This window comes from Pteropus alecto, unplaced genomic scaffold, assembly GCF_000325575.1.
Source record: "Pteropus alecto unplaced genomic scaffold, ASM32557v1 scaffold11, whole genome shotgun sequence".
In the NCBI taxonomy this organism is placed as follows: Eukaryota; Metazoa; Chordata; class Mammalia; order Chiroptera; family Pteropodidae; genus Pteropus; species Pteropus alecto.
In genome coordinates, this window is record NW_006431956.1 from 15643882 (window position 1) to 15658163 (window position 14282).

Consider the following 14282-nt stretch of genomic DNA (forward strand, 5'->3'; position numbering starts at 1 on the left):
AGTGGAAAGAAACTAGGAGTCAGGCAACCAGAATTCTCCCCCAACCCCTGCTGTTCCCATTCACTACAACCATGAGATGCTCATATCCTTTACAAAAAAAAAAAAAAAGAGGTAGGGGGAAGGGAAGTGTACTACTCTGCTCAAGCTGCCATAACAAAATACCGCAAACACGGGCCTAAACAACAGAAATTTTTTTTCTCACAGTTCTGGAGGCTGGGAAACCAAGATCAAGGTGTCAGCAGGTTTGTTTTTCTCCTGAGGCCTTTTCTCCTTGGTTCACAGTTGGCCATCTTCTCATTGTGTCCTCACATGGACTTTTCTATGTTGTCTATGGGTCCTAATCTCTCTCTGGCTAAAGACACTAGTCATATTGGATTAATGACATAGCCTATGACCTCATTTAACTTTAATTAACCTCTTTCAAGGCCTTATATCCAAATACATGCATTTTCTAAGGTGCATAAGGTTAGGATTTCAACATATGAATTTTTGGGGAGTGGGGGCACAACTCTGGCCATTACATGGAGTGAATTCACACTCTAGGATTCTACAACCCTCAACTATTACCTCTCCTTGCTTCTTTTTGAATTAACAATACGATCCAGGAATCCCCAGAAAAAAAGAAAGTTAGTAGAACACTCTGATAGTTTGGCAAGGCCCACACAAAACAAGACGATTTCAGGGGGTAGAATGAATTGTGAGTCCTCCTTCAAATTTTATAATAATTAATGGTGCAAGTCCTTTTATGCAGTCATGATATTTGTATAGCAGGCTTAATCCACGGGCCAGTTTTCAGGCAGGTTTGATTAGTATTCATTTACCACAGTGGGGGAGATCTTTCTTAGGCACATTAAGGCAAGCCAATGCAGAATACCATTGTTATTTTAGTGTGGAGCAAGCTGTTATCATGAAATAAATAAAAATTAGCAATGGCTAAAAAATGCAAGGTGCCTAGAGTCCTGGGGGGAAAAATGTAGCCGTTAAGTGAAATCTCATGTTGTGTTTCTCTTCTTTTCCAGAAGCCGCAATATTTTCAGTACAGTTTGAATGAATTAATCACTTGTTAATTTGGGAAGCTGCTCAATCAACACATCCTCCCCCACTTCCTTTCTCAACTTCAGTAAGATGCTGCAAGTGTCTGTGACAATCAGAGTGGGTTCTGGTACAGCTGACCTTGCCAGCAATAACAAGTATCTCATTCTTTTAACCTAGTGGTGAACCAGGAGCTAGAGATGGCCCTTTACTGAACTTTCAATCCTTCCAATGGGTTTATAAATCCCTTTCTGTTGGAAATATCTACTAATTTCTTTTTCTGACTAATACAAGTGAACAAAATAATATTTAAAAGTTTTAAAGACAAACGGCAATCTATATAAAGTATTTCTTTAGTTCAAAGTTATAGAAAACGAGTCAAGATAGCATAAGGAAAAATGAGAAAAAGAAAAAAAGGATTTTATTATGAAAATTCAGGTTTACTCGTAGAATCCAAAAACTAAGAAAGTACTGGTACAAATTATTTACAAGGCCAGTGGGAACCCAAGCTGTATGCTAATTTAGTGTCTTATTTCTTTGCCAAAAAGTTTTTTGTTTGTTTTGTTTTCCTCACCCTTTCTAAATGGTGGAGAACACAGCAAAATTGACTCCCAAGTTTTTCATCTCTACCACTCAAGAAGCCCATCTTGAGTGTGAAATCTCTCGATTCTAAACCCAGATTTCTCAAAAAGAAAATCTGATGAGTCCAACCTGAATTGGCTCATCTTCCCAATCATCGGCTTTGGCAATGGAGATATGATCAAAACCCAGAACTGCTATTTGAACCACAATGAGACTGGCCTGGGGAGTTTCCAGAGAGGAGAGAAGCAAAGCAAACAATAGTGTCAGGTGTCCATTACAGCTGGGAAAAATTTTACAATACATACACACGTGGCCTGGGTGCTATCCAGGATTTCCATGTATAATTGTGCAGGTTACACACACACAATGGCATCTGACCAAGGGTTAAATAGGGGATAAAATTCCGTAAGTCCAGTGTCTGGACTTCCTCAGGGACAATTTCTATTAATTGCTCTTTTTCTTTACATGATCCTTCCTCTTTTTTCGCATGCCTGATTTTTTGTTGTCGTTGATGAAAACTGGACATTTTAATTAATATAAGTGGCAACTCTCGAAATCAGATTTTCCCCCATCCTCCCCAGGATTTGCTCCTGTTGCTGTATGTCATTTGTTTAATAGCTTTTCTGTGCTATTTCCACAATAGCTATATTTTTTGTCATGTGTGGCCACTAAAGTATCTACCCAGTAACTTTAATGGTCAGCAAATAATTGGACAGGGATTTTCTTTAATTCCTTGAACCAAGAAGGGACCCAGCCTTTGCTGAATAGCTGTGTGCGTGCGCGCGCGCGCATGCATGCTAGGGTAGGGATCCCCAACCCTGGGCCATGGACCAGTACTGGTTTGTGGCCTGTTAGGAACCGGGCTGCACAGCAAGAGGTGAGCAGCAAGCATGCGAGTAGAGCTTCATCTATATTTGCAGCCACTCCCCAGCACTAGCATCACTGCTTCAGCTCCACCTCAGATCATCAGGCATTAGATTCTCATAGGAGCTCCAGTCCCTGGTGCCAAAAAGGCTGGGGACTCCTGTGCTAGGGCATGCCTTCAATTCTCTGGCAGGTGGTTTACAATTCTGCCTTAGCCTTCACATCCTGGTTCTCTAAAGCCTCGAGTTCAGCCAGAGGTAAGACATTAAGGCCTTCTCAGTGTCTCCTGGGCATGTGCATAACCCTGCATATATGTGGGGCCTGTAGATTTCCATACTATGTTGCTGCTTTTCAAACCCTCTATAGACATCTCATTTCCCAGATTTTCCTTTTAAGTTTTGGTTCAGCCTTTTACCTGCTCCAACTGTTATTACTGTCACAGCCAATACAATGGTAAACAATTGCAACCGATTGGTTATGATAATTAAAACATCTCTAGAAACACCTGATTAATAATGCTTTACTAAAAAAAAAAAAATGCTTTACTCATTGTGGTGATCATTCTGTAATATCTATATATTGAATCATGTTGTACAACTGAAACTAATGTTATATGTCAATATCTCAATAAAAATACTTCATATTAGGCACTGTACTGAAAGTATTGAAAGAAATTGGTATTCCATATATTTTAGGTAGAAGTACAGGTTCACATAATTGGAAAGCACCTTGGAAACTGATTCGATCTATCATATTCGTCATCACATTTCAGGAGTTACCACATCTAAAGCAGCACAGCTACATGAAAGTTACTTTTTAAACACCTTTACCTAAATAACCTCAATTTTCTTTCTATGTTATTCTCCTTGACTGGAAATACACACTACGAGCAAAAGGAAATTCAACAGAAATCATTGGCAGAAAATTCTTACCCATCATTATCTACAGACTGTAAATCACACGGTTAATCAGCTTATTACATAAGTTTAATGGACAGGTGTCAATATGAAGTCCTAGATTAGAAATAAACACTCAAGCCTTTTCATATGTACGTATGACTGAGATTGGAACTGGAAAGAATGTATAATAAAAGAGCAAGAAAGGAGTGGAGCAAGTACTAGATATTAAACACAAAATGTTTCTAGTTTGAGTATATTAGAAAAATTGTTAATCTCTTACAGTTTAGTATCCTGTTAAAAGAACAAGATTTAAAGCAAAAGTTTTTTTAACTGACTCATGGCTCTGTTACTTATTAAGCTGTGGAACGTAGGGCAACTTTCCTCATTCGTGAACACCCCAGGGCGTTTTTGGAATATGTCTTACACTTCTGGCAAATACCTGGTACTCAATAAACCGCAGTCTTTATTACCTGAACGGTACTCTTTGTTTTCTTATACCTAATCTCAAAATTAGTAAGCATCAGGAGCAAGAAATTAGACTCCAATTCTCTGGTTCAAGTCCAGTCACACCAGGATATCTCTGAAAGATACCAAAGCGTCCCTTTTGCTGGAAGCGGATGTAGAATTCTGAATTTGTACAAAGTGCGACCACTTAGGAAGGAGGGATTTCCGCCTCAACGGCTCAAGCGCCTGCGAGACCAAGAAACTGAACCGGAACAGGTGGGAGGAACGCCCAGCGCCCAGAGGAGGGGTCCGGAAGCGCTTCTTTGGGGGGACTACATTTCCCACAAGCCCGCGGGGGCAGGGCGAAGGTTGGGCGTCGGGGACATACTGGACAGGCCTTGCCCGGCAATACCAAGGTAAATGCCGGCACTGCGGCTCCGAGGGAAGAGTAACTTACAGTCTGCGCCTAGACCTGTGCTAGTAACCCTCCTAACTTACCCTCGAACCTACATAAAACGACCCGGTGACTTTGGTCGGAGGACTCCCTCCACCGCCACTACCCATATCAGTACCCCCACGTTGGGCCTAGGGGCGCTTCCTAGATGCCCGAGGACGCGGGGTGCTGTGCGAGAAAGGTGAAGGCCCAGAGTACCCCTTTCTGAGGTTGGCGATCCGTACTAGCTCCTCGTTCGCCCCTCCCCAACGCCCTGTCGCTTATTATATCGTACTGGAGCTGTGCCAGGCTCCCTGGGGCTCGTTGTTAGAGGTGGTTGGTGCAGGGGAAGGTGCTCTCCCTCCCCCGGCCCAGTGTAGTAGCGGCAACTTTCTTTCTCCTTCTTTTGGTTGTTGCTCGCACGTCCTTGTCTAGAGGCTAAAGCTGTCGAAGCCGTGAGAGCCAAACACTACTAAGCACCTCCAGCCAGCATCCCTATCCTTTCATCTACCCTTGAGGGTTGTGTAAAGATTGCTACCGGAGAGGCTCAGTTAACTTGCCCTAGGTCACAGAACTTCAATGGCAGAATTTAAGGTTCGCACCAAGCCTCTCTCGACCTAAAGCCTTCTGCGTGTGACCATTACCTTTCTCTAAGAACCTAACAGAGACGGCAGGCGCTGATGACCAGTCATGTTTTTGTCCAGCGGTACCAACGCGCTGCTTTGGCACAGCTTGCAAACCCCGCGCCCGTTCGCGTTCTGCCTGTCGCGATGCGCTAGCGCTGACCCGCGGATCCGGCCTGTTCCAAAGGGGAGCACCAGGTCTCCCGCCGACCCACCCCATTTCTCTTCCTTTCTCTCTCCTCGGGCCCTTGTCTCAAGGAACGGACCGCCGGCGCGCATCAGCGCGGCTGCCTCGGGGAGAGTGGGTGGAGTTTGCTGCGCGGCGGCGGCGGCGGCGAGCGGGTCATCTGGCGGTTGTGGGGCGGGGCTGTGAGGAGGGCGCGGACTGACAGAGCGACCCCGCCGGGATGGGGGGTGTGGCTGCTCCGCTGGGGTCCTGCGGGTGGGAGAGCGGCTCCGCGACCACCAGGGGCCGGAGCCTTTCCGCCCTATGCTAGACATGCTTTTCCTTTCGGTGAGTTCTGTCTTCGCGTGCCGGCTTCTCGACCTTAGTCACGCCCCGGGGAGGAGGAAGGAGCCAGGCCACCGCGGTTTGTTTGGCTTGGATAGGGCAGGGGAATCGACCAGCTGCTCTCTTGGGCCTCCTCCCTTTGGGCATGTTGATCCGCGGCTGCGCTCCATGTTCTAGTTTCATGCAGGCTCTTGGGAAAGCTGGTGCTGCTGCTGTCTGATCCCAGCCGACAGACCTTGGGACGGGGACCGGCGCTGGCGGCTGGAGATGGCGGACACGAGATCTGTGCATGAAACCAGGTTTGAGGCGGCGGTGAAGGTGATCCAGAGTTTGCCGAAAAATGGTACGTACATTAGCACCCCCCGCACCTCCCCGGAACACCCCGCAACCCCTCGCACCCCCACGTAGGAAGCCTCCGGCAAAGGCCTGAGGGCCCAGTTTCTGAACCTTACCTCCTTGAACCTTTTTGCTTCTACTCCTGCTTATTTAACCTACTTTTCTGCTTTTAAAAGAAATGTAATTAAAGGGGAAGTATCGAATATGACTTAATTACCTGCTGATCTTTCAAGCCAAAGACAAATATATATTATCCAGTTTTTAAGCATTGTATATTATTGAAAACAAAAGTCTTGTCACTTAATGACTGCGGATATGTGTGTGTTAAAAAAAACTGGCATGGGGTTGCCTGGTGCCGCATGCTCACAAAGTCTACTATTTAAGCCTTTTGAAACTTCTGATATGACGGGAGAAAGGAAAGAACTATATTCACTTGTAAAACGATTTGTTTTTAGTAAATACATATTTATTTACTTCTTATTTTTGCTATTGTACTAGTTTCTCTTTTTTGCACTCATATTGGACCTTTGCACCTTGGGAGAAAAGTCATTCACGTTCTTTTGTATTTCATGTGTCATTTCTCTGGCTACTTTGAAGATTTTTCTTTCTCTTTGGTCTAGGTATGGTGTTCTTCATATTTATCCTGTTTAGAGCTTGCAGAACTTTCTAAATTTGTAATTTTATGCTTTTGACCAATGTTGGGAAGTTTAAGACCATTATTCAAATATTTTTTTCTGTAGAGAAGCTTGGAGAGGGCGACTTTTATTTTTCATTTCGTATCCTCCTGCAATATGTGAATTATTTTTCACAATAAACCTGTATTTTTTTAATGATACTTTTAAGTACAATTATTGTGCCAGAGTGTAAAATAGCTGACTACAACATTAATATATTACCATGGTATTTAATATTATGTTTTCTGTTAATCATCATTTGGCTATGTAATGAATAGTCAACACCATTCAATGAAAATTCACTAAGTACAGATTCAAAAAGTTTGGAAATAAATATACGCAAAATAGTATTCCTTTGGTAGTCTCAAGCATCAAATTGGAGGAGGACAAATGGGGGATTGGAAGATAAGAGTGAGTGAACAAAATGTAAAGAAATATAGGAACTTATTTAGGTATTGATTCTTTTGAAATTTATTTTAATTAGTTTCAAGTATATAGTACATTGGTTAGACATCTATATAGTTCATAAAACGATCGCCCCAATTGCTCGCTCCTTCTCCTGGCCCTCCACCTAGCCAACATTAATGCTAACTGCATTCCCTATACCATGCTCCCTGTGACCATCTGTTAATTACTGATTTGTACTTCTTTAACCCTTCACCCCATTCTCCCAGTCCCCCACCCCCCATCCCCTCTGTCTAGGTATTGATTTTTTAAATGCCCAATTAAGAGGGTTTATAGAAAGGCATGATTCTCAGTTTTATATAAGTTGTACCTTCATCTTTTCTCCTCCTAAACTACACGTTTTAATATATTTTTTGAAAAATCGATAAAGCTAGACTTGATGTCTCTAGTTCGCTACCTTTGTTGACATTACATATCACTTATTAAGAAAGTCATGTAAATATAAAGTATCTATTAAAGAACATTTAAGAAGGTATTGCAAAGTTAAGATTACCTGTCAAATGGCAGTTGTGTTAGACAATATTCAGTATACTGTTATTCCCTGAAACTAAATTGATATTGAGGTAGAATATTGTTATAAAGAATTATTAAATATTTTTATAATAATACTTTAAAATTGTTTGCCCTGTACTGGTTACAGAGAGTAAGATCCTATCGTTTTTGTTCCTTTTTACTTAATCTTTATTTAAGGCTTAAGATTATATTGAATTTTTATAGCATCTATGTTTGGTATTTCCTTGGTCTTTAGAAATTTAAGTTCTTAGATAATTTCTTAAACACATGTCAAATTTATCTTGCATGAGCACCTCGAGGACAGAAATTATACTTTATCCAGTGTCTTAAACACAGAAGACATTCAATATGTTATCAATCTTTGCTGTAACCTATTCTAATGTATTTATCATCCACCTTAACCAATAAACTTTTAAATCTTATTTGATTAACTTCCTGAAGATATTATAAGATGAGGCATTTGATATTTTAAATTTAGATTTGTTAGTTAAATCTATAACCATTTTTAACTGTAGTTTCTCCATTTTTTCCACTCTGCTATATAAAGAATTAGTCTATCATTAAAATACTATATGTAATAGATACTCCTACATGAGCATCTATTACATAGATAATTATTAATGTGATTTTGGAATTGATTATTTACTCTGCCAAGCCTGAAACACCAGCTCTCATCTTGTCCATGTTGTAATTTTCATGTTTATTAACTATTAGTTTTTGAGTACTACATGTTACTTGTTTATTATGTAATTTATAAAGTTTTTAAAGTATCTTTTTACAGTTTTTCTTAAAAAAAATTTTATTTTTGGTATAAAAGTAATACACACTGAATGTAAAATTTTTTCAAACACAAACAACCAAAAAGGATGATCAAAATAATCTGTGTGCCTACTATCCAGAGTGATGCTCTTTAACTATTTGATGTGTTTCCTTCTACTCTGCTTTTTATGTATATAAATACTAATTTTGAAAAAATGGATAGTCCTGGATATGCTGTTGTTAAACTTCTGTTTTTATAATAGATTTTGTAATAGATTTTGAAGCTTCTCATGCCAGTGTTTATATTTTTCTACAATACAATTTTAAGGGCTATAGTTATATATTATCTTCTTGTATAAGTGTATCGTATTTATCCAAGTGTTTACATAAAACATTTATATTTTAGTTTTTCCGTGTTATTAAGAGTATTGTAACTTATAGTACTTGTTTATACCATTTGAACTTTTTAAACATAAAAAAGGTTATAGATACGCAGAAACATATATGAAACTGATCTTCAAAGAACTTGATGTGTCCAGAATTACAGAGATAGGCAGAGAAAAACCTATTTATCTTGGATTAATTCTTTAGCCAAAGTTCCTATCCATTGAGGAATTTAAATTTGGCCAAGAGAATTTGAATTTCTTACTGTTGCAATTTTATTAAGCAGAGTATACATTTAACTTTTTGTTTATGCTGGTCATTTTTGGTTTGTCACAATCTTTGAATAATCGTATCTATTACAGATGTATAATATAGTTATTACATATTTTAATACACTTGTATTTTTAAATGACTTTGCCAGTTATTATATCTACAGTGTGTTTCTTAATTTATTCTTTTATTTATTGAACTATGTTGGGCATTGTTATTAAAATCTGAAATCTCAAGAGTTTTTTAAACTGAAAGAATAAAGCAACTAACAGCCATAACTTTTGTTTCTATAAGATAGAAATACATAATTATCTGAACTATTAATGAAATATTTAGAAATCATCATTAATATAGTTAAGCTAATTTATAGGCTTAGATTATCAGTTGTATTCTCCAAGTGATCTGTATTTAATGTATGTTTCCAATAGGTTCATTCCAGCCAACAAATGAAATGATGCTCAAATTCTATAGCTTCTATAAGCAGGCAACTGAAGGACCCTGTAAATTTTCAAGGCCTGGATTCTGGGATCCTATTGGAAGATATAAGTGGTAATTTTATATTGAAAGCTATGAAAGAAATCTTACTGTATTGACATAATTATCATATGATTTTTATTTATGTGGTTATGTATTCTGTGCATTAAATTTTCTAGGTACAGGATACAATTTTTATCCTCCATGTGCTCTTAGTACAATTTCACACAAATAGGGAAGTCTTTGGAAGAAGGACAAACAATAAAATAAAAAGAGTCAGGTGCTGAAAGATAATAAAGCATTTTCAGTTAGTCTTTCCTTTTATGGAGTTTTTATGCCAAGAACAACTCTCAAACTAAAAGAAACAAGCTCTCCTACCTCTTTGACCTACCATGAAAAATAATGACTTGCTTATCAAGTGACTTCATTTGCTTTGAGCCTTTAGATTAATAAGTAATTAAGAATGTGACTTAGCTGTCATACTAACATTTTATCTAAGCCATCACTCCTGTCCCACTATACTTGAATAGAAATTTGATTTTTAATATACATAAAAGAATCATAAAATATCCAGAGATCCCTCTGCCATTTTTTCAATTGACTAACATTTGATGTTTTAAATACTATTGAAATCTTTATAAATGTCTAACAAAACATCTGACATAGTCTAATGTAGACTGTATGTTATGAACAGAGTATGCTAATTGGGGAAGTATATCTTAAGAGCCACACATTTTGATGGCTAAATTTCTTCACTCTGAATTGGAAGTCCTTAAATTCTTTTGAAGATTTTTTAATACTCTACTTTTATCTAAAATCTTTATGAATAGTCATAAAATAATAGGTTAACTATAATAGCGACGTTATTTAATCTTTTAAAACTATTTATTTACGATTTCCCCTCAGAATTGACCTTTGATAGAGTTAAACTGCTTCTGGAAAAAGTGTATAAAAAGAGGTTTTCATTTTAGGCAAAAATTTTAAAGGACTATTCTGTTATCTAAGGTGTTAAAATTTTCCTTCTCTCGCATTTTCCTTTTTTTAGAAGTAAGAAACCATTTCCATTTTTCAGACGTGTAAGTTAGACTCTTTTTTAAATTAGCAGAAACTCTTAACCAATATTTCTGTTGGTTTAAAACATGTAGTGTCTTTTAAAATATTCATTTCTGTCATATAATGACAAAAAACTTTTAAAGAGTTCTTAGCAAATATTTACAAACAGTCTATAGTTTCTGTGTTCTAATATAGTCTCCCTAATCTACAGTCTATGGTCTATAAATGGGTAATATATTTATTAGTTTTAAATACAGCTTGATTTGCCAGTTTATTCACTGATATTTAAAGAGATCCTTTGGAAACATAATATGGCTTTAAGAAGAGCTTGTTTTAAATTAATGATGCTGTACCATCAACTATAAATTGTATTCTGAGCAATTAAAAATCAGTTGTCTTTTTGTTGTTAATTTGGATATTTTCTTTTTTAGGGATGCTTGGAGTTCGTTGGGTGATATGACCAAAGAGGAAGCCATGATTGCATATGTTGAAGAAATGAAAAAGGTAGGGAAAATAATTCACAAGAGAAAATAAAAATATTCAGAGCAGTCCTAATTAATTTTGTTATCAGGCAAAATATTTTAAGGAACAAGAGATTGTAATATGTTAGAATATAGAAACTAGATTATTGAATTTATTAGGGCCTTATCTGTCTTATCAAAGTTCATCTTAAGGTAAGTTTTTTTCTTAAGATACATCACATTGTGGTGATATTTTGTGTGGTTTTTTTTCACTTTCCTTATCTTTCTCTGTAGTTGACTTATGCAGAAAGTGTAGAAATAGGAATCTTTAAAAATATTGATGTCCCTAAATTAGGAGTCTGGGAAGTACCTGGACTGTCTTGAAAGCATTTCTTTGGAACTTTTTATTTAGGAGAAATAGTTAGCAAGACTGTCCAACAATGTTTTTATATACCTTTTGACACATAAGTTGAGGTACACCCATTGTTGTACTTCTCAGTACAAGCATTTTTCTGTGAATGCAAAGATCCTACAGAAGCAGAATAAGGTAAGGATGCATTTAGTTTCTCTGGTAACTTCTAAAAAACTCATTTCTTATTAACTACCTCTTTTAAGTTCGTTCAAGGAATTGTTTGGAGGAGCAAATTTATGAAGAAATCGTGGATTTTAAAGATGATCTTAGTACCTTTTTATAAAGGACAATGTTTATGTTGGAGATGGATCAGATGGTATGAAATCTAGGTCTGTTTGCTAATCTTAAATTATCTTTGAACATAAAATCTGTAAAAATGAGTAGTGCGTTTGTTGTTGTTTTTATTAGATGGTTTGACAGTATTAATCTCTATAGTAATTTCTGTTTGGTGGATTCAAACTAGTTTTTATTTTGTTTTGATTTGTTTTGTTTTAATCACCTACACTGCTAAAGTTGTGCCCTTTGTTACATTTTCACTGGTTTTTGTTAGTAGATTTTGTTTATAATAGAGGGCAGAGTTTAGTTCTTTTGGCTGTAAGCTATATCAGTAACACAACAACAAAGGAGCCTTTCAAAAGTAGAAAGAGAGAGAATCTAAAGTCTTTTTAATTAGTTAACTATTCCTTTTTCTTTATCTTAAATATCATTATAAACTTTAGGACACACTCTAACATAAGGCTGAATTGACACATTAAGTAAAATGTACCCATTTTTCTTTCCAATTTTATTAATTTATGATGTAGCCGCAGTTTAAAGTTGGGGGGGAGGTGAAACAATACGTGTTCCACTTTTTTTTCCCAAGGAAAGTTGAAACTATACGGCTGCCTTTTAGCTGTCTTAAAATGCTTCCACTGTGCCTATAGATTCCTATAATTATTTCTCGAATTAAAAGAATACACCATCTATTTTCACGAGACATTTAAAATTTTCATTTTATATTATGAATACAATAAAGTTTGTAGGGAACTTTTAGAGGTAAATCTAAATATATTAGGATATGCATAGATTGAAAATTTGATTAGTCTTTTAAATTATTTTCAGAGTTTAGCTTTGTGGACATCAGTAGGTGAAATTTCATGCTTCTAAATAATCATTTGTCCCAAAGATTTCGTTACTGAATTTGAGATTTTTTCTAATGGCAATAATTTACTAACTGAAGCAGTCATTAAATTATGTTTTTAAATATAAATCTCAAATTACGGTATTAATGCTCTTTAGAATTAACTCTTTTAGTATGAATCTCATTCCATGCCTTTGCATTCAGAGACTTAAGGGACTTTGTTAATTTATGTTAAAATAGATAACGTTTTATAAAAAATTGCCCTTTCATACTTTATAGACCATCCTGTGAAATACCACTAAAAACGTTGCTGGAGTCAAACATCCTTTTAAAATAATTTAATAGGATTTTAGTTTTGAGGAAATAGAGTAATGCAGTTTGGGGGAAATAATCCTTGTTTCTTTAAATAAAGTTTATTTTGATTCATAATCAGAAGGAAATATAAAATTCTATTTTCTGCATAATTTTACAGGCTGTCTTATGGGGATTTCCAGAAAATTCAGCCAGTACTTTACTAATGTGCATTATGTCCGTTGAATTTGAAGAGAGATTAGTATACAGTAGTCCCCCATTATCCGCGGGGGATACGTTCCAAGACCCCAGTCGCTGCCTGAAACCACAGATAGTACTGAACGCTATTTATACTATTTTTTTTTTCTATACATACAACCTTTTTGCTTAAAGGAAGCACTTTACAGTTTCTTTTAGGCATATAGAATTGCCATTTTCACTATTGCTTTTTGGGGCCATTATTTAATAAAATAGGGGTTACTTGAACACAAGCACTGTGATACCATGATAGTCGATATAATAATTGAGACGGATACTAAGTGACTAAGGCCCAGAGAGTATAAACATCGTAGAGACTCTGGACAAAGAAATGATTCGTGTCAGGGATGAGATTTCATCATGCTACTCAGAACAATGTGCCGTTTATTTCTGGAATTTTTCATTTAATATTTTTGGATCATGTTGGACCACAGGTAACTAAAACCCTGGAAAGTGAAACCACAGATAAAGGGACTACTGTACTTAATTTTTAAGAACAGTAGAATCACTAAGGAATCTTGTTAAAAAGAAATACAGATGCTCCAGCATAACTGTATTTCTAATTGTTTCAGGATTTCCAAGAGGGTAGGGTAATCACTGTAATAGAGGAAGGACTAGAATAGGCTCTCAGGATGGGGAGGTTTTTTCCTAGAGTCCATGCAGCTTACCAAATATTTCTTTTAAACATTCTTCATCTGGGTAAGTTACAATCCAATTGAATTAATTAAATTACACTTAAAAAAACCCTCTTTTCCAATGATAACTAGTAGTTACCTAGACTGAGATTTGCCTCTGTCTGCTTGTCTGTGTGTGTGTGTCTCTCTCTCTCTGTCTCTATCTCGTTGTGTGTGTGTGTGTGTGTGTGTGTGTGTGTGTGTGTGTGTGTGAGAGTAAGATAGAGACAGACAGACCAACAGACAGACAGAGACAGGACTGTGTGACTATGCATTTGTGACATTTCTTTTATTTCAGCATTGGAGTGAGGGGGAGTATTTCATAAATGGCTAAGATTATTCTTGGTTTTGTATTTTTAAAGTCTCTCTTAAATTCTGGGTGTATCTCGCTATGACCACCTGTGTACTGACTATATTGACCACTGAAATTCTAGGTTCTTGAAAGAAAAATTACTGTGCTTATATTTGCTTAGCACCAGCATATACTCCATTTAGTTTCAAGTCCATAATTAACTCCTTTACTTTGCGGAGTATGAGAAACCCAAACACTGAATCGAATAGGCCTGTTTAAGAACAAATTTGAGAAAGAGATGTAAAAAATGATCTTTAATTGAAGGATAAGTAAAAGGAATCTGGTTTGGAAGATCAAAGGAGGTGTTGAGTGGGGTCCAACATGAGGTATGTGGTTGGCTTTCTAGATTCTGCTCCACTGAAGAATAGGGTAAAGGGCACTGACGTGTGTTTGAATCA

At 36.9% G+C, this 14282-nt stretch overlaps 1 protein-coding gene across 4 annotated transcripts in view; it reads left to right on the forward strand.

Moving 5' to 3' along the window:
• The first annotated feature begins 4107 nt into the window (after positions 1–4107).
• The window catches only part of ACBD5 (acyl-CoA binding domain containing 5), a 34181-nt gene continuing 24006 nt past the window's right edge, over positions 4108–14282 (forward strand). Inside the window, exons 1-4 of one of the 4 annotated variants that reach the window (XM_006907030.3) lie at positions 4108–4237; positions 5566–5731; positions 9218–9338; positions 10748–10820. In XM_006907030.3, coding sequence (XP_006907092.1) covers positions 5656–5731; positions 9218–9338; positions 10748–10820 — 270 coding nt within the window. In that variant the 5' untranslated portion in view covers positions 4108–4237; positions 5566–5655. Of the gene's footprint in view, positions 4238–5239; positions 5392–5565; positions 5732–9217; positions 9339–10747; positions 10821–14282 lie in introns of those variants that run through there. The other 3 variants (XM_015585672.2, XM_006907029.3, XM_015585671.2) reach the window with 3 other exon arrangements.